Source organism: Oncorhynchus clarkii, chromosome 25, assembly GCF_045791955.1.
Source record: "Oncorhynchus clarkii lewisi isolate Uvic-CL-2024 chromosome 25, UVic_Ocla_1.0, whole genome shotgun sequence".
Taxonomy (NCBI): domain Eukaryota; kingdom Metazoa; phylum Chordata; class Actinopteri; order Salmoniformes; family Salmonidae; genus Oncorhynchus; species Oncorhynchus clarkii.
In genome coordinates, this window is record NC_092171.1 from 39,893,208 (window position 1) to 39,914,388 (window position 21,181).

General features: G+C 40.4%; 2 protein-coding genes across 3 annotated transcripts in view; one reads left to right on the forward strand and one right to left on the reverse strand.

Moving 5' to 3' along the window:
* Positions 1–13,667, forward strand: LOC139384225 (phospholipase A and acyltransferase 4-like). Its single transcript, XM_071128954.1, has 5 exons — positions 1–206; positions 2,688–2,817; positions 12,881–12,969; positions 13,061–13,225; positions 13,346–13,667. Exons 1-5 carry the CDS (start codon positions 198–200, stop codon positions 13,409–13,411), a joined length of 459 nt encoding a protein of 152 aa, XP_070985055.1. The 5' UTR covers positions 1–197; the 3' UTR covers positions 13,412–13,667.
* LOC139384224 (bifunctional epoxide hydrolase 2-like) overlaps positions 13,623–21,181 on the reverse strand; it is a 20,974-nt gene continuing 13,415 nt past the window's right edge. Inside the window, exons 12-20 of one of the 2 annotated variants that reach the window (XR_011628819.1) lie at positions 20,667–20,778; positions 17,094–17,168; positions 16,908–16,950; positions 16,596–16,698; positions 16,444–16,513; positions 16,282–16,362; positions 16,138–16,196; positions 15,120–15,721; positions 14,032–14,674 (exon numbers count right to left, since the gene is read on the reverse strand). Coding sequence is in view for 1 of the 2 variants with exons in the window: in XM_071128953.1 (XP_070985054.1) it covers positions 15,637–15,721; positions 16,138–16,196; positions 16,282–16,362; positions 16,444–16,513; positions 16,596–16,698; positions 16,908–16,950; positions 17,094–17,168; positions 20,667–20,778 (628 nt within the window). In the remaining variant the exon portion in view is untranslated. Of the gene's footprint in view, positions 15,722–16,137; positions 16,197–16,281; positions 16,363–16,443; positions 16,514–16,595; positions 16,699–16,907; positions 16,951–17,093; positions 17,169–20,666; positions 20,779–21,181 lie in introns of both variants that reach the window. The other variant, XM_071128953.1, reaches the window with a different exon arrangement.

Genomic DNA, 21,181 nt, shown 5'->3' on the forward strand with positions numbered 1-21,181 from the left:
AGGGTGTGTGGCTGTGTCAACAGGTGTTTCCTGACTGAAGAGGGGTCATATTATCACGGTCCCTTATGCAAAACACGACTGAGATATTATTAAGATAGTAGAGGCTCTCAGATCATCTATGCATTTCTCAGTGTCTCTCTAAAGTGTGTGTCTGTGACTGGAGTTTCAAAGCACACAGAAGAGAAACACCAACACCCATGGGGCTGGTAGGATTCTACTTAATCATATTGTTATATTATCTTGTCATTACTACCTGGTAGGATTGTACTTAATCATATTGTTATATTATCTTGTCATTGTTATATTATCTTGTCATTACTACCTGGTAGGATTCTACTTAATCATATATGATTAGGCATTATTAGGGGTTCACAGCAAATCTGTGAAACCTATTGTTATTATTTGATAATTTTTTTCTTCCTTGACATGGTCAAATAACTCAAGCATAGATTGGTAACTTTATTTTCTAATTTGGCATGCAGAAACTAGAAGCCATGAGCAACCTGGTCTAAAATAATGGCGCTGGTTGGCCTGTAGGTGGCGCTGAAACGTATTCAGGTGTCTTTCCTCAGGCTGAACATATTTGCCTCAATGACTCAATGTCCGTCAGGATAGATTTTTCCTTTATATTGCACATAATTGGAAAACCTCTAAAAACTAAAAAAATAATGTCATGAACCATAAACCCCAAAAACATGAAATTAAATATGTAGGCCAATTGTACATCTTAACTTCGTTTCAGCAAGGCTAAGGGATTGGTTAAGAGATGGGATTTACAAATAACAAGTTTGGCATTGATATCTTAAAAGGAATAACTGTTGACAATTCACTTTTTGATTATGTAAAGCTAATGCTTAAAATAATTCCCCAAATTATTCTCATGGACTAAAAGCCAGATTCACAGCAAATTTGGTCTTTCGACTCATCACAATAGTCCCAAAAGAGTTTGAGAAACAAAACGTTGATGCATTCAAAGATGGGCACACTAATACCAGTAGATGCTAGCAAATACGTTATTATGCAGACAAAAAATACTGGAAATGTTCTCATGAACCATAGGACCAAATGACTCATTGGTCTAAAGATGGCAGAGTTATTGACAAATCACAAATTAGATTTTACAAGTCGATTTAAACCACTGGCCTATGAACTTGAAACGTGCCATCGCCATCATGGACGTCCCTTAGAAGAACCTCACTGAATGTGGTATTCACAAGGAAACTATTAGCAACTAATTATTAGCATATGCAACTTTTAATGCTCATCTGCAATAATTTTCTCATTATGAACCACAGATGTACTTTTCCCAATATGCTAATGCTAAAAACACTTTTTAGATATGGTTTTCTCATGAACCGTGAATCAGATTGACTCGATTTGAGAATGATTGTTGTTGCATTCAAAGTGGGCCACGCTACACCACTAGATGGCACCATATCACAACAGGGCTATAAGGATTGAACCGATGGACATGGGACCATAACGTTTGGTATGTAAACCTTATGCCCTTAGAAACTGTGTGAATATAAAGTCACTTCAACCTTAGATGGCTTCACCAGACCAGTTGGTGGCGCTATAGATGTCATTGGCACCATGAAATATTAGATCAATAACTATCGATCAAGTGGACTTTGTCTCATGAAAATGAATGTTAGATTTTTAAAAATCCACTTCTCATTTTAAAAACGGCATGTTGTGGCATTGATGTGAGTCAACAAACTTTTATTCTAGTGTAAAAATGTACTGCAAAGTCTAAATAGGATCATTTTGGTCATGAAGTCTGTCTCGTCTTAATTAAACAGAGATTTTAAGCCAATTGCAACAATGTTGGCTGTTAACACTCCAAATGTGTAGAGCAAACAATGGATTATCTTATTTTTTACTGTTGCTATTACTCATTACTGTAGCCTATCTTATCTTATTTAAACAACTGTATCAACCAAACTGTATCAATCCACAATGGACTAGGTAGAATATATTCCTTGGCCCCCAGGTTGATGACAACGCAAATACTGCTAATAACCTACAGAACTTGAGACAACGGCATGCAGCGTGTTGATTGGCCAATGAGTGGCCAAGCCCTCGTCACACCTATAATATATTTATCAAAACAGCCCTTTCGTGCCACCTCCAGCTATTGCGCTGATAATGCCCACAGTGAAAATAGCAAAAACAATATTTCGAACACACACCCGGACCTATAGACCTAGCTCCAGCGGTACAATTTACCATTGTGTTACGTTTGGTAAAATGGAGCCCTAAGAATGATTACCTGCTGTATCCAAAGACCAAACTTCATCCTTGTGTTACTGAGAGATAAACGTGGTAATGCTTTCACTGATTGCACATAAAGGAACATAGTTACTACAGGACAGTCCTTGCTTTGTTATCCAACTGCTCTCGTGTCCTTTCTGTCATCCTGTGAACCCCGTTCATTGCTGCTTGCAGCTACATTATTGGTTATTGAGCTAAGATTGTTATGTGATGAGACATTATTGTAGTGTTTGTTATCGTGATTAATATATTTTAGACTGGTTCTATAATGACTTTAGAGGAAAGACCAATCTGTAGCAACTAGCACTTTATGTCAACACAGGAACTGTAGTGGGGTTTTGGTTCTGAGTTTGGGGAAGTGTGTGTGTGTGTGTGTAACCATGTCTCAGTTCCAGTTTCTCTCTCCCTTGTAGGGGAGTTCCCATCCGAAGCCGTTCCCAGGAGACATCCTGGAGTTTCCTCTGAATAAATACTTCTCCCATTTTGGAATTTATTACGGAGAGAGGGATGGAGTGCCCTACGTAGCACATCTCACCTGCAGAGGTCTGTGTCCACACACACACACACACACACACACACACACACACACACACACACACACACACACACACAGGGCCTTAAACAGGGTTTGAGTTTTAGTGAGCCCCCCCTCCCAGCCATTATCTCTTTGGTTGTTGTAGCTCCATTCACTGATCTACAAACACAGATTAGCCACGACACATCAACTCAGCACCGGGATGAAAAATTATTAAATACATACAGAGGGATCTGTTATATATTTTGTCAACAAAGGTAAACAAAACAGTTTGCTTTACAGAACTTGTTTTGTTGTTGTTGAAGTTTTACAGCTAATTTCCTACAATTCTACACATTTTGACATTGGTTGGGGAAAAGTTGTGCACGTTTAAAGATATTTCCTACAATTCTACAAATGTTGCAATGACTCGCATGTGCAAATCAAAATGTATTAGTCACATGAATAGAACAGGTACAGTGAACCTTACAGTGAACCTTACAGTGAAACTTACAGTGAACCTTACAGTGAACCTAACAAACCCTTAAACAGCAATGCAGTTAAAAAAACATCTCTATATATGGATGAGAATAAGAAATAAAAGTAACAAGTAATTAAAGAGCAGCAGTAAAATAACAATAGCCAGACTATATACAGGGGGGTACCGGTACAGAGTCAATGTGCGGGGGCACTGGTTAGTTGAGGTAATATTTACATGTAGGTAGAGTTATTAAAGTGACTATGCATAGATGATAACAACAGAGAGTAGCAGTGGTGTAAAAAGGGGGGGGAACAATACAAATAGCTTATGGCTTGGTGGTAGAAGCTGTTTTAGAAGCCTCATGGACCTAGACTTGGCACTCCGGTACCGCTTGCCGTGCGGTAGCAGAGAGAACAGTCTATGACTAGGGTGGCTGGAGTCTTTGACAATTTTTAGGGCCTTCCTCTGACACCGTCTGGTATAGAGTTCCTGGATGGCAGGAAGCTTGGCTCCAGTAACGTCCGGGTCTGTTCGCACTATCCTCTGTAGTGCCTTGCGGTCGGAGGCCGAGCAGTTGCCATACCAGGCAATGATGCAACCAGTCAGGATGCTCTCGATGCTGCAGCTGTAGAACCTTTTGAGGATCTGAGGACCCATGTCAAATCATTTCAGTGTCCTGAGGGGGAATAGGTTTTGTCGTTCCCTCTTCACGACTGTCTTGGTGTGCTTGGACCATGTTAGTTTGTTGGTGATGTGGACAGCAAGGAACATGAAGCTCTCAACCTGCTCCACTGCAGCCCTGTCGATGAGAATGGGGTTGTGTTCGGTCCTCTTTTTCCTGTAGTCCACAATCATCTCCTTTGTCTTAATCACGTTGAGGGAGAGGTTGTTGCCCTGGCAGCACACGGCCAGGTCTCTGGCTTCCTCCCTATAGGCTGTCTTGTCATTGTCGGTGATTACGCCGATCACTGTTGTGTCATCGGCAAACTTAATGATGGTGTTGGAGTCGCGCCTGGCCGTGCAGTCATGAGTGAAAAGAGTGTACATCTTAGTCCTGTATTGACACTTTGCCTGTTTGATGGTTCATCGGAGGGCATAGCGGGATTTCTTATAAGCTTCCAGGTTAGTGTCCCGCTCCTTGAAACCGACAGCTCTAGCCTTTAGCTCAGTGCGGATGTTGCCTGTTATCCATGGCTTCTGGTTTAGGTATGTACGTACAGTCACTGTGGGGATGACATCATCGATGCACTTGATGAAGCCAATGACAGATGTGGTGTACTCCTTAATGCCATCGGAGGAATCCCTGAACATATTCCAGTCTGTGCTAGCAAAACAGTCCTGTAGCTTAGCCTCTGCTTCATCTGACCACTTTTTTTATTGATCTAGTCACTGGTGCTTCCTGCTTTTGCTTGTAAGCAGGAATCAGGAGGATAGAGTTATGGTCAGATTCCCCAAATGGAGGGTGAGGGAGAGCTTCGTACATGTCTGTGTGTGGAGTAAAGGTGTTCTAAAATAATTCCTCTGGTTGCACATTTAACATGCTGATAGAAATTAGGTGAAACTGATTTTAGTTTACCTGCATTAAAGTCCCCGGCCACTAGGAGTGCCGCCTCTGGGTGAGTGTTTTCTCGTTTGCTTATGGCAGAATACAGCTCATTCAATGCTGTCTTAGTGCCAGACTCTGACTGTGGTGGTATGTAAACAGCTACGAAAAATACAGCTGAAAACTCTCTAGGTAGATAGTGTGGTCTACAGCTTATCATGAGATACATCTGCCTTCCTCTCCAGGCGCCATTTTTGTTAATATGATATCTGAGTGAGAGTGACTAACAAAATCATTAGGGGGCCCCCTGAAGAACAGGGGCCTCATTTATATCCTCTGCGTACATTTGACACTAAATATCTGCATGCGCCATTTCTGAAAACAATTTGTACAAAAGATTTAGAAACTTGTCGCAAGCAATACATGCACATTTTTCCCCAATATAAATCTGACCCGTCTTGAAACTGCACGTGTGAACGAGTATTAAAACTCTGCCTGAAAAAATGCCCTTTGTGGTGACAATATTACACCCTTATCTGCTGTATACTGTGGAAGTATTGGAATTAGACCAGGGAAGTTACTAAAAGTATTGGAATTAGACCAGGGAAGTTACTAAAAGTATTGGAATTAGACCAGGGAAGTTACTAAAAGTATTGGAATTAGACCAGGGAAGTTACTAAATGTATTGGAATTAGACCAGGGAAGTTACTAAAAGTATTGGAATTAGACCAGGGAAGTTACTAAAAGTATTGGAATTAGACCAGGGAAGTTACTAAATGTATTGGAATTAGACCAGGGAAGTTACTAAAAGTATTGGAATTAGACCAGGGAAGTTACTAAAAGTATTGGAATTAGACCAGGGAAGTTACTAAAAGTATTGGAATTAGACCAGGGAAGTTACTAAAAGTATTGGAATTAGACCAGGGAAGTTACTAAATGTATTGGAATTAGACCAGGGAAGTTACTAAAAGTATTGGAATTAGACCAGGGAAGTTACTAAAAGTATTGGAATTAGACCAGGGAAGTTACTAAAAGTATTGGAATTAGACCAGGGAAGTTACTAAAAGTATTGGAATTAGACCAGGGAAGTTACCAAAAGTATTGGAATTAGACCAGGGAAGTTACTAAATGTATTGGAATTAGACCAGGGAAGTTACTAAAAGTATTGGAATTAGACCAGGGAAGTTACTAAAAGTATTGGAATTAGACCAGGGAAGTTACTAAAAGTATTGGAATTAGACCAGGGAAGTTACTAAAAGTATTGGAATTAGACCAGGGAAGTTACTAAAAGTATTGGAATTAGACCAGGGAAGTTACTAAAAGTATTGGAATTAGACCAGGGAAGTTACTAAATGTATTGGAATTAGACCAGGGAAGTTACTAAATGTATTGGAATTAGACCAGGGAAGTTACTAAAAGTATTGGAATTAGACCAGGGAAGTTACTAAAAGTATTGGAATTAGACCAGGGAAGTTACTAAAAGTATTGGAATTAGACCAGGGAAGTTACTAAAAGTATTGGAATTAGACCAGGGAAGTTACTAAATGTATTGGAATTAGACCAGGGAAGTTACTAAATGTATTGGAATTAGACCAGGGAAGTTACTAAAAGTATTGGAATTAGACCAGGGAAGTTACTAAAAGTATTGGAATTAGACCAGGGAAGTTACTAAAAGTATTGGAATTAGACCAGGGAAGTTACTAAAAGTATTGGAATTAGACCAGGGAAGTTACTAAAAGTATTGGAATTAGACCAGGGAAGTTGCTAAAAGTATTGGAATTAGACCAGGGAAGTTACTAAAAGTATTGGAATTAGACCAGGGAAGTTACTAAAAGTGTTGGAATTAGACCAGGGAAGTTACTAAAAGTATTGGAATTAGACCAGGGAAGTTACTAAAAGTATTGGAATTAGACCAGGGAAGTTACTAAAAGTATTGGAATTAGACCAGGGAAGTTACTAAAAGTGTTGGAATTAGACCAGGGAAGTTACTAAAAGTATTGGAATTAGACCAGGGAAGTTACTAAAAGTATTGGAATTAGACCAGGGAAGTTACTAAAAGTGTTGGAATTAGACCAGGGAAGTTACTAAAAGTATTGGAATTAGACCAGGGAAGTTACTAAAAGTATTGGAATTAGACCAGGGAAGTTACTAAATGTATTGGAATTAGACCAGGGAAGTTACTAAAAGTATTGGAATTAGACCAGGGAAGTTACTAAAAGTGTTGGAATTAGACCAGGGAAGTTACTAAAAGTATTGGAATTAGACCAGGGAAGTTACTAAAAGTATTGGAATTAGACCAAGGAAGTTACTAAATGTATTGGAATTAGACCAGGGAAGTTACTAAAAGTATTGGAATTAGACCAGGGAAGTTACTAAAAGTATTGGAATTAGACCAGGGAAGTTACTAAAAGTATTGGAATTAGACCAGGGAAGTTACTAAAAGTATTGGAATTAGACCAGGGAAGTTACTAAAAGTATTGGAATTAGACCAGGGAAGTTACTAAAAGTATTGGAATTAGACCAGGGAAGTTACTAAAAGTGTTGGAATTAGACCAGGGAAGTTACTAAAAGTATTGGAATTAGACCAGGGAAGTTACTAAAAGTATTGGAATTAGACCAGGGAAGTTACTAAAAGTATTGGAATTAGACCAGGGAAGTTACTAAAAGTATTGGAATTAGACCAGGGAAGTTACTAAATGTATTGGAATTAGACCAGGGAAGTTACTAAATGTATTGGAATTAGACCAGGGAAGTTACTAAAAGTATTGGAATTAGACCAGGGAAGTTACTAAAAGTATTGGAATTAGACCAGGGAAGTTACTAAAAGTATTGGAATTAGACCAGGGAAGTTACTAAAAGTATTGGAATTAGACCAGGGAAGTTACTAAATGTATTGGAATTAGACCAGGGAAGTTACTAAAAGTATTGGAATTAGACCAGGGAAGTTACTAAAAGTATTGGAATTAGACCAGGGAAGTTACTAAAAGTATTGGAATTAGACCAGGGAAGTTACTAAAAGTATTGGAATTAGACCAGGGAAGTTACTAAAAGTATTGGAATTAGACCAGGGAAGTTACTAAAAGTATTGGAATTAGACCAGGGAAGTTACTAAAAGTATTGGAATTAGACCAGGGAAGTTACTAAAAGTATTGGAATTAGACCAGGGAAGTTACTAAAAGTGTTGGAATTAGACCAGGGAAGTTACTAAAAGTGTTGGAATTAGACCAGGGAAGTTACTAAAAGTATTGGAATTAGACCAGGGAAGTTACTAAAAGTATTGGAATTAGACCAGGGAAGTTACTAAAAGTATTGGAATTAGACCAGGGAAGTTACTAAAAGTGTTGGAATTAGACCAGGGAAGTTACTAAAAGTATTGGAATTAGACCAGGGAAGTTACTAAAAGTATTGGAATTAGACCAGGGAAGTTACTAAATGTATTGGAATTAGACCAGGGAAGTTACTAAAAGTATTGGAATTAGACCAGGGAAGTTACTAAAAGTATTGGAATTAGACCAGGGAAGTTACTAAAAGTGTTGGAATTAGACCAGGGAAGTTACTAAAAGTATTGGAATTAGACCAGGGAAGTTACTAAATGTATTGGAATTAGACCAGGGAAGTTACTAAAAGTATTGGAATTAGACCAGGGAAGTTACTAAAAGTATTGGAATTAGACCAGGGAAGTTACTAAAAGTATTGGAATTAGACCAGGGAAGTTACTAAAAGTATTGGAATTAGACCAGGGAAGTTACTAAAAGTATTGGAATTAGACCAGGGAAGTTACTAAAAGTATTGGAATTAGACCAGGGAAGTTACTAAAAGTATTGGAATTAGACCAGGGAAGTTACTAAAAGTATTGGAATTAGACCAGGGAAGTTACTAAAAGTATTGGAATTAGACCAGGGAAGTTACTAAAAGTATTGGAATTAGACCAGGGAAGTTACTAAATGTATTGGAATTAGACCAGGGAAGTTACTAAATGTATTGGAATTAGACCAGGGAAGTTACTAAAAGTATTGGAATTAGACCAGGGAAGTTACTAAAAGTATTGGAATTAGACCAGGGAAGTTACTAAAAGTATTGGAATTAGACCAGGGAAGTTACTAAAAGTATTGGAATTAGACCAGGGAAGTTACTAAATGTATTGGAATTAGACCAGGGAAGTTACTAAAAGTATTGGAATTAGACCAGGGAAGTTACTAAAAGTATTGGAATTAGACCAGGGAAGTTACTAAAAGTATTGGAATTAGACCAGGGAAGTTACTAAAAGTATTGGAATTAGACCAGGGAAGTTACTAAAAGTATTGGAATTAGACCAGGGAAGTTACTAAAAGTATTGGAATTAGACCAGGGAAGTTACTAAAAGTATTGGAATTAGACCAGGGAAGTTACTAAAAGTATTGGAATTAGACCAGGGAAGTTACTAAATGTATTGGAATTAGACCAGGGAAGTTACTAAATGTATTGGAATTAGACCAGGGAAGTTACTAAAAGTATTGGAATTAGACCAGGGAAGTTACTAAAAGTATTGGAATTAGACCAGGGAAGTTACTAAAAGTATTGGAATTAGACCAGGGAAGTTACTAAAAGTATTGGAATTAGACCAGGGAAGTTACTAAAAGTATTGGAATTAGACCAGGGAAGTTACTAAAAGTATTGGAATTAGACCAGGGAAGTTACTAAAAGTATTGGAATTAGACCAGGGAAGTTACTAAAAGTATTGGAATTAGACCAGGGAAGTTACTAAAAGTATTGGAATTAGACCAGGGAAGTTACTAAAAGTATTGGAATTAGACCAGGGAAGTTACTAAATGTATTGGAATTAGACCAGGGAAGTTACTAAATGTATTGGAATTAGACCAGGGAAGTTACTAAAAGTATTGGAATTAGACCAGGGAAGTTACTAAAAGTATTGGAATTAGACCAGGGAAGTTACTAAAAGTATTGGAATTAGACCAGGGAAGTTACTAAAAGTATTGGAATTAGACCAGGGAAGTTACTAAATGTATTGGAATTAGACCAGGGAAGTTACTAAAAGTATTGGAATTAGACCAGGGAAGTTACTAAAAGTATTGGAATTAGACCAGGGAAGTTACTAAAAGTATTGGAATTAGACCAGGGAAGTTACTAAAAGTATTGGAATTAGACCAGGGAAGTTACTAAAAGTATTGGAATTAGACCAGGGAAGTTACTAAAAGTATTGGAATTAGACCAGGGAAGTTACTAAAAGTATTGGAATTAGACCAGGGAAGTTACTAAAAGTGTTGGAATTAGACCAGGGAAGTTACTAAAAGTATTGGAATTAGACCAGGGAAGTTACTAAAAGTATTGGAATTAGACCAGGGAAGTTACTAAATGTATTGGAATTAGACCAGGGAAGTTACTAAAAGTATTGGAATTAGACCAGGGAAGTTACTAAAAGTATTGGAATTAGACCAGGGAAGTTACTAAAAGTGTTGGAATTAGACCAGGGAAGTTACTAAAAGTATTGGAATTAGACCAGGGAAGTTACTAAAAGTATTGGAATTAGACCAGGGAAGTTACTAAATGTATTGGAATTAGACCAGGGAAGTTACTAAAAGTATTGGAATTAGACCAGGGAAGTTACTAAAAGTATTGGAATTAGACCAGGAAAGTTACTAAAAGTATTGGAATTAGACCAGGGAAGTTACTAAAAGTATTGGAATTAGACCAGGGAAGTTACTAAAAGTATTGGAATTAGACCAGGGAAGTTACTAAAAGTATTGGAATTAGACCAGGGAAGTTACTAAAAGTATTGGAATTAGACCAGGGAAGTTACTAAATGTATTGGAATTAGACCAGGGAAGTTACTAAAAGTATTGGAATTAGACCAGGGAAGTTATTAAAAGTATTGGAATTAGACCAGGGAAGTTACTAAAAGTGTTGGAATTAGACCAGGGAAGTTACTAAAAGTGTTGGAATTAGACCAGGGAAGTTACTAAAAGTATTGGAATTAGACCAGGGAAGTTACTAAAAGTATTGGAATTAGACCAGGGAAGTTACTAAAAGTATTGGAATTAGACCAGGGAAGTTACTAAAAGTATTGGAATTAGACCAGGGAAGTTACTAAAAGTATTGGAATTAGACCAGGGAAGTTACTAAAAGTGTTGGAATTAGACCAGGGAAGTTACTAAAAGTATTGGAATTAGACAAGTTACTAAAATAAGGAGCAATGGCAATCTTGATTAAATGTCTGTTGTCAGAATGTTTACATTTTTTACAAATACATTGAATTATTTGCAGTAAAAAAATAAAAATAAATGTGTTGTGTACCTGTAAACTGATCGTTTGATTTCAATCATGTTTTGCATTTACTTTTTCCCAAACCTAAATGTGCTGCGCTGCCCGCATATTCTGAAACATTGTCTAGAAGCCTACTGTCTGTCTACTCAGTAGCCTTAATTTTTAGCAATAGCCTACACACTTCAAAGCAAAATATCAACTGTCCATGTTTTAAATTCGACTCAGTATTACCCTATAAACCGCGTTCCCTTTCAGATGTATAGAGCAAAATACGGATAGGCTCAATTAAATGAGAGATGTAACATGGTAATTTGTTCTTCAAACTCTTGTCAGAATTAGACGTTCATTCATGTTTCTCAAATGCCAAATGTAGAAGTTGTTCCAAATGTCACATTTTTTTAATGTTTAAGTTTAGACATTTACTCTGAATTCTTAAGGTTTCGGCATTAACTCTGAATGGTTAAGGTAAGGTTAAGGTAAGGGTCGAAACAACTTTCTATAACTGGATTCAAACACGCAACTTTCAGATTCAGAGGCAGATGTTTATCGCCGTCCACAACGTTGAAACCTACGTGAAGTAACAGCGTCCCCTAGTGGCCGGTTTCCACGTCATCTCCCGACATCCACACACATGGATGGAATACTGACTTGTGTCATGGGTGACCAGTCTGAATTTGTTTTGGGCTAAAGCTTATTCTGGAATATGAACCGTCATGGACAGAAAAGGTGTTAAAGAACTATGTATTATGTATCATAAATAAAATAATGTTCACCTTGAGACATTTCAACTTACAGTAAGCTATTCAGACACAGCATAAAACAAGGTAAGCTTTACATCATATCCCCCATTTGCACGACATACTTACTTTCCAGCAACGCAATACAATATTTCAACTGCTACCAGATGTGCGTACGCATATATCGCAGGTTTGTGGGGTGGCAAGCACATTCTCACGTCAAGTAACGGTTTATAAATGAGGACCCTAAATATGCTACAATGCCCACGAATTCATAAACATCGTCTACTCTGGAAGACAACTACAGTGGTAACGTACACACCTGTTTCAGAATCTGCGGGCAGTGTTTAGGTTAGGGGAAAGTAGACGCAAAACAGTATTGAATTCAGACAACCTGTTTCAGAATCTGCGGGCAGTGTTTAGGTTAGGGGAAAGTAGACGCAAAACTTTATTGAATTCAGACAACCTGTTTCCATGTCCACAACAATTTGCATTTGTTTTCGTTTTTGTGTTATTATACTTGTGAGGTCTTTTTGGGGACCAACATTTGATATCATAACCCCGAAGCCTAAATTGGCCTTTTTTACAAGTGAGAACCGTCAAAATGTCTTCACTTCTCTGAATTTCATTTGGTTAACTATCTTCAAGTCCAACCATTAGGCTACCAGGGCGGTAGGTAGTCTAGTGGTTAGAGTGTAGAGGTGGCAGGGTAGCCTAGTGGTTAGAGTGTAGAGGTGGCAGGGAGCCTAATGGTTAGAGTGTAGAGGTGGCAGGTAGCCTAGTGGTTAGAGTGTAGAGGTGGCAGGTAGCCTAGTGGTTAGAGCGTTGGGCCAGTAACAGAAAGGTTGATAGATCGAATCCCCAAGTTGACAAGGTAAAAACCTGCCATTCTGCCCCTGAACAAGGCAGTTAACCCACTGTTCCTAGCCTGTCATTGTAAATAAAAATTTGTTCTTAACTGACTTGCCTAGCTAAATAAAGGTTCAATATATATTTTTTAAGTAATCACAAGTATCGTAAAACGTGTACACACACACTTGCTATGCTGTACTGATCGACTATGTGTGTAGACTCGGAGACGAAGCTGCTGTTATTTGGTCGAGCCCTAAAGTCAGAGGTCAAACTGGACCCAGTGGAGCTAGTGGGACGGAAATACAAGGTAACACACTCACTCAGATGCAAACTATAGTACTAAAATATTTACTGTGTGTGTAGGTGAGGTTATAGCTCCTCTGTGTGAATGTATGCAGGTGAGGAACTTGCTGGATGAGGTCCATCCTCCCAGGGACTTCTACTCTCTGGTGAAACCTGCTATAGACGACATGATAGGTAGAGACGTCACCTTCGACATCCTGTTTCATAACTCTGAACACCAGGCCACGCTCTTCCGATACGGACTCAAGAAGTCCACCCAGGTAAGGGTAGGGATGGTGAGTGCGTGTGTGTGTCTTTTGAGGGGGAAGAGGGGTATGATGTGCAACAATGTCGGATGTGATTGGTTGTAGATTGAGAAGATCTGTTGTCATTGGTTACAGATTGAAAAGGTCTACGCCCAGATCCTGCCCACCTGGAAGAAGCCGTTTGAGAAGAAGAAGTTGTAACCATGACGACGACCGTGGCTGTGTTCTAGATTGGAACACGGTCTACAGTTTAATTCCCTCTAGATATCTACTAACGAGGTACAAGGAGAATCATAACAGTACATTTTTTAAATGTAACTCATCAGTGTAGGATGCTGATATAGGGTCAATTATATTTCTATCTGAGTTTTTACATTCAGGGTTACATTGAACACTGTTTTTTATATATATATATATATATATATATATATACACACATCAATAAAATACAGTAAAACACTTTCCCATTATTCTGTGTGTCTCAGAGAGAGCGAGAGAGAAGGGGGGGGTGAGGGTTTTACTTCAGTGTAAGGGACGTGGGCACCATTCAATCTGTACTGCCAAAGCGTTACAGAAATGGAAAGGTAATTTGTATATGTGCTGACATATGCAGCGTTTACCGTGAATGCAGTCTCCACTAACGCGGGAACATTGCCTTCACGTTTCAATCACGCTGTACTTCCACGATGCGGATTGAGTAGAGCCCTGAATTCGATCTCATATTGTTGTTAAGGTGATGTGGGACATGAATCGATGGCGAAAATATGAATCTGCTCTTTGTGCTTGTGTTCTGGGGAATGAAAAGGCGCGGTACATTGAAGGAAAGCATTTACTTAGAAAAGTAATTTAATCTTCGAAGCGCTTTCTCCTATAGTGTGAATGTGTGTACAGCATTACAGAGGGAAGCTGTTTGATGATAACACACGCTCTCCTCTTCCTCCACTCTCTCCTCTTCCTCCACTCTCTCCTCTTCCTCCACGCTCTCCTCTTCCTCCACCCTCTCCTCTTCCTCAACTCTCTCCTCCACTTTCTCCTCTTCCTCCACCCTCTCCTCTTCCTCCACTCTCTCCTCTTCCTCAACTCTCTCCTCCACTCTCTCCTCTTCCTACACCCTCTCCTCCACTCTCGCAGTTCTTGACACAAACCGTTGCGCCTGGCACCTACTACCATACCCCGTTTAAAAGGCACTTGAATCTTATATGTCTTGTCCATTCACCTTCTGAATGACACACATACACAATCCATGTCTCAATTGTCTCAAGGCTTAAAAATCCTTCTTTACCCCCTATTCGTACGGGACTAGTGTTACTATAGAAAGTCAGGTGTGTCATTATTACCACAGCTTGTCTGTTTTTTCCAGTGGACGATTCAGACGGGATTAGTTTTACCAAACTGCCCCTGTAATTATTTTTGTTCCCCCCCCCCCCCCCCCCGATTGGCCGTTACGACGGAAGCCTGGAGGCTCTTCTAGGTCGTGAAGATATTTTAAATGTCTAGGGATTGCCTAATATTGAGCTAATGGCCTTCAGTTCGGAGAAAGACTAAATAATAATAATAATAATAATAATGAGAATGCATATTAATAAGAACCATGAACTGTAAACTACGCAGACATTTAATTACCTGACGGATTTTGGCAAATGATCAATTCATTGGCACAATATCGTCCACTTCATCTATTGAAAGAGAAGTGTGGCACTAGAAAAGTTGCTGTTTAACAAAACAAATCATTAATCTGTAGGGTACCTGTATAGCACTTTGTTTTAAGCATACATTTGTTCTGGGGTTCTTACCCAAACTGGGTGCAGCACCTGTTAAACTTTGTACTATTGTGAGACAGAGCTGGTTGATCCCTAGACATTTAAAATATCTTCACGACCTAGACGAGCCTCCAGGCTTCCGTCGTAACGGCCAATCAGGGGGTCGGGGGAACAAAAATAATTACAGGGGCAGTTTGGTAAAAACTAATCCCGTCTGAATCGTCCACTGGAAAAAAACAGACAAGCTGTGGTAATAATGACATAATCGACATTCTATAGTAACACTTGTCAAATCAAATTCAAATCAAATGTATTTATATAGTACTTCGTACATCAGCTGATGTCACAAAGTGCTGTACAGAAACTCAGCCTAAAACCCCAAACAGCAAGCAATGCAGGTGTAGAATAGGGCCTAAGTCATGGAAAGAGCAGGTGTTCTTCTATATTTTGTACACTCAACGTATAGGTCAGTCGCACTTTCTCACGAAATGTCTCAAAAAGGGCCGTTTTGAGACATCATGCTGGAGGTGTCGTGGCTGTTGATACAGTCTACTTGTGCAGCGTGTGCGTCTTTAGAAGAGAAAATGTTTTCACGTTTTTAAAAGGGCATCGTACAGTTGTAGAAATAATTCTGAATACAAAGGAATATGTTGTCCTGGTAACTGATCACAGCTTGGGTGTCATGGCAACCCCGGTGTTGTTGTGAGTGTCTTTCAGCCAGGAGATCAGAATGGTGTTCAGCTCAGACGGCCTAAAAAGAACACACACACACACACACACACACACACACACACACACACACACACACACACACACACACACACACACACACACACACACACACACCAAATACAGTATGTCAGCCAATATACACAACTCTTTCAACCAGTACACTTTACACAGTTTATACCACACAAAACAACACACCAACTTCTTTAGACTGCAGAGCAGAAGTGAAGCTATGACCTTTAACCTCTACCTGACCCGTCTCCCTCAGCAGGGCTTTAGATCAGAGGTTATTCTGGGGACTAACAGGAACTGACTGCAGAGTTCACACAGTCAGCCTCCCATCCATTGGTCTTTGCAAGGACACACACACACACACACACACACACACACACACACACACACACACACACACACACACACACACACACTGGGACCGACCTTTCCATCTGGGTCCAGTGTCCACATTCTTCGATGTGTCCTCTTGTTAGGTTCGGGATCTGACACACAGAGATGTCACAGTCACACGTGGCATCTACATGTATACATGTGTGTATAAATATGTGTGTGTGTGTGTGGTCTCACCACGTTTTCCATTCCCTTGGAGAAGACAGGCAGCAGGACAGGATCTTTACCAGCTGTCACCATGAGAGCTGGCATCAAGAGCTACACAAACACAGGAAACCACCATCATTCCTCAACTTATACTGTAACTGTGTAACAGTATACACACACACACACCCCTACCTTAGCCCTGGGTCGGGAGCATAGCCATTTCCAGTTGCTCACAACATTTCGGTACCAGTTCAACGGCCCTCTGGAAAAACAGAACACTCTGTCACTCTCCTTCTGCTGCTGCCATTGTGTGTGTGTGTGTGTGTGTGTGTGTGTGTGTGTACCTGAATCCCTTGTCTTTGAACTGAGTGATGTAGAACTGCAGAGCAGTCTCACTGAGGATAGAACTCCTGGGTATCTCGTCAGGCAGTCCTACGAACAGACCACCTACACACACACACACACACACACACACACACACACACACACAGTGTAGTCTGCAGTGTGAAGATTTATTGACAGCAATGTACTATGTTGCACAAGTTTTACAGCACAATATTGTCCATCCAGTCAGTTGGTTAGTTAGTTGAATACCATAGGTCAAGCCTTCAGCCCCAAGCCTCCAATCAGAACGTTGGTTTGTCTTCTAGACTCACCTCTGGCACAAACTCCAGCAGTGTTGATCTCAGGAACATTATCCTGGAGAACAACGCAACATAGATCATTCACGAGAGAGAGAGAGATCATTCACGAGAGAGAGAGAGATCATTCACGAGAGAGAGAGATCATTCACGAGAGAGAGAGAGAGAGAGAGAGAGAGAGTGTGTGTGTGTGTGTGTCACCTTATCTCCACTGCCATGGAAGAAGATCTTGAAGGTCCTTGCCAGGTCTTTCTCCATCTCAGTCTCAGCTACACCCTGTAGAGGAGTTACGTAAGGAAAGGTCTCTGTTACACCCTGTAGAGGAGTTTCATAAGGACAGGTCTCTGTTACACCCTGTAAAGGAGTTTCATAAGGAAAGGTCTCTGTTACACCCTGTAGAGGAGTTTCATAAGGACAGGTCTCTGTTACACCCTGTAGAGGAGTTATATAAGGACAGGTCTCTGTTACACCCTGTAGAAGAGTTATATAAGGACAGGTCTCTGTTACACCCTGTAGAGGAGTTACGTAAGGACAGGTCTCTGTTACACCCTGTAGAGGAGTTTCATAAGGACAGGTCTCTGTTACATCCTGTAGAGGAGTTTCATAAGGACAGGTCTCTGTTACACCCTGTAGAGGAGTTTCATAAGGACAGGTCTCTGTTACACCCTGTAGAGGAGTTTCATAAGGACAGGTCTCTGTTACACCCTGTAGAGGTCTCTGTTACACCCTGTAGAGGAGTTATATAAGGACAGGTCTCTGTTACACCCTGTAGAGGAGTTATATAAGGACAGGTCTCTGTTACACCCTGTAGAGGAGTTACGTAAGGAAAGGTCTCTGTTACATCCTGTAGAGGAGTTTCATAAGGACAGGTCTCTGTTACACCCTGTAGAGGAGTTATATAAGGACAGGTCTCTGTTACACCCTGTAGAGGAGTTTCATAAGGACAGGTCTCTGTTACACCCTGTAGAGGAGTTATATAAGGACAGGTCTCTGTTACACCCTGTAGAGGAGTTTCATAAGGACAGGTCTCTGTTACACCCTGTAGAGGAGTTATATAAGGAAAGGTCTCTGTTACATCCTGTAGAGGAGTTTCATAAGGACAGGTCTCTGTTACACCCTGTAGAGGAGGTATATAAGGACAGGTCTCTGTTACACCCTGTAGAGGAGTTATATAAGGACAGGTCTCTATTACACCCTGTAGAGGAGGTATATAAGGACAGGTCTCTGTTACACCCTGTAGAGGAGTTATATAAGGAAAGGTCTCTGTTACACCCTGTAGAGGAGTTTCATAAGGACAGGTCTCTGTTACACCCTGTAGAGGAGTTTCATAAGGACAGGTCTCTGTTACACCCTGTAGAGGAGTTTCATAAGGACAGGTCTCTGTTACACCCTGTAGAGGAGTTTCATAAGGACAGGTCTCTGTTACATCCTGTAGAGGAGTTTCATAAGGACAGGTCTCTGTTACACCCTGTAGAGGAGTTATATAAGGACAGGTCTCTGTTACACCCTGTAGAGGAGTTATATAAGGACAGGTCTCTGTTACACCCTGTAGAGGATTTACGTAAGGACAGGTCTCTGTTACACCCTGTAGAGGAGTTTCATAAGGACAGGTCTCTGTTACATCCTGTAGAGGAGTTTCATAAGGACAGGTCTCTGTTACATCCTGTAGAGGAGTTTCATAAGGACAGGTCTCTGTTACACCCTGTAGAGGAGTTTCATAAGGACAGGTCTCTGTTACACCCTGTAGAGGAGTTTCATAAGGACATGTCTCTGTTACACCCTGTAGAGGTCTCTGTTACACCCTGTAGAGGAGTTATATAAGGACAGGTCTCTGTTACACCCTTTAGAGGAGTTATATAAGGACAGGTCTCTGTTACACCCTGTAGAGGTCTCTGTTACACCCTGTAGAGGAGTTATATAAGGACAGGTCTCTGTTACACCCTGTAGAGGAGTTTCATAAGGACAGGTCTCTGTTACATCCTGTAGAGGAGTTATATAAGGACAGGTCTCTGTTACATCCTGTAGAGGAGTTATATAAGGACAGGTCTCTGTTACATCCTGTAGAGGAGTTACGTAAGGAAAGGTCTCTGTTACATCCTGTAGAGGAGTTTCATAAGGACAGGTCTCTGTTACACCCTGTAGAGGAGTTATATAAGGACAGGTCTCTGTTACACCCTGTAGAGGAGTTTCATAAGGACAGGTCTCTGTTACACCCTGTAGAGGAGTTATATAAGGAAAGGTCTCTGTTACATCCTGTAGAGGAGTTTCATAAGGACAGGTCTCTGTTACACCCTGTAGAGGAGGTATATAAGGACAGGTCTCTGTTACACCCTGTAGAGGAGTTATATAAGGACAGGTCTCTGTTACACCCTGTAGAGGAGGTATATAAGGACAGGTCTCTGTTACACCCTGTAGAGGAGTTATATAAGGAAAGGTCTCTGTTACACCCTGTAGAGGAGTTTCATAAGGACAGGTCTCTGTTACACCCTGTAGAGGTCTCTGTTACACCCTGTAGAGGAGTTTCATAAGGAAAGGTCTCTGTTACACCCTGTAGAGGAGTTTCATAAGGACAGGTCTCTGTTACACCCTGTAGAGGAGTTTCATAAGGACAGGTCTCTGTTACACCCTGTAGAGGAGTTTCATAAGGACAGGTCTCTGTTACATCCTGTAGAGGAGTTTCATAAGGACAGGTCTCTGTTACACCCTGTAGAGGAGTTATATAAGGACAGGTCTCTGTTACACCCTGTAGAGGAGTTTCATAAGGACAGGTCTCTGTTACACCCTGTAGAGGAGTTTCATAAGGACAGGTCTCTGTTACACCCTGTAGAGGAGTTTCATAAGGACAGGTCTCTGTTACACCCTGTAGAGGAGCATTGAGAAAATCCTCCCGTTAAAAGCAATGAAAGCTCCTATGCACTCGTGTTGAGTCATGTCCAATGGCAGCGTCCAAGCTCAAGAATCACAGAGGTTCAATTCTCGGTGTGCTGTGTGTCACGTGCTCATTCTATCTTGTGAATTGAAATAATGAGAAATAAAAGTTGATTTTGGTTGCATATGGCCTCCACTAGACACACCACTGGTTATTGTACTAAGATGTATAAAGTCAAGAAGCTGCTAGCTAGCACAAACTCTCGCTAGCTACATTGACTTTGTTCACAATGTAAACAAAAGCAACTTGAGTAATTAGAGGATCATTTAGCACTAGCAACAATTAATTGAGTACTTACGAAAAACTGGAACCAAGACCCAACTAGCTTTCACAGTCTCAGGTTAAAATGAGACGTTCTTCCATGTTTCTCAAACGTCAAATTTCGATGTTGTTCAATCATCACATTTTTACGTGTTTAAAGATAGATATTAACTCCAAATTGTTGAGGTTAGTTGTTATCTCTAAATGGTTAAGGTAAGGGTTAAGGTGTGGGACGTTAAGGTAAGGGTTAAGGTTTGGGACATTAAGGTTAATCATTATCTCTAAATGGTTAAGGTAAGAGTTCATGTTTGGGACCTTTTGAGTCAGTCAGATGCTTACACCCATCCCCCATCCCCTTCTACAACTGAAACCTATTTAAAGGTAACAGCACTCTAGTGGTGGGTTTCCACGTCATCTCCTGACATCCTCAGACATGGATGGAAGTCGAACACTGACTTGTATCACGAGTGACCTGGCTGCCAAAGCTGTTGTACTGAGGCATAATGGATGAATATGGTACCGTACAGGAGGGAGACAATAGAGTAAAGTTCCTCTCCTCTCCTCCGTTCTACACACACACTTACGGGGTCCTGGAAGTAGAGCTGGTAGTCAAAGATTGGCACAGTCTTCAGGAAGTCCATAGGATCCTTGGAGTGGTCCACAGGGAACAGAGGGGTGTTCAGAGAAGCTACCGCTCTACAAACACACACAGACACACACACAGACACACAAGGTATTGGTTTAATTTTTTACCGTCTCAGGGAGTGTGTGTGTGTGTGTGCGTGTGTGTGTTAAGGTTTCCACATACTTAACGTGCGTAGATCTACCTACACGCATGTGTGCTCTTGGGTGGAGTCAGATGTTGGGGGGGGGGGGGGGGGGGGGGGGTGTAACATAATAGCCTTGTCCATGTGTTCCTAAACCCCCCAATAGCAACATACACAAGGGGGCGATAGCAGAGATTTTCTTGATGTAATTTTTTTACTTATTTTTATTAGGATCCCCATTAGCTAACGCTAGCTAATCTTCCTGATGTCGTCCCACTTTTTATTTATTTGACCTTTATTTAACTAGGCAAGTCAGTTAAGAACAAATTCTT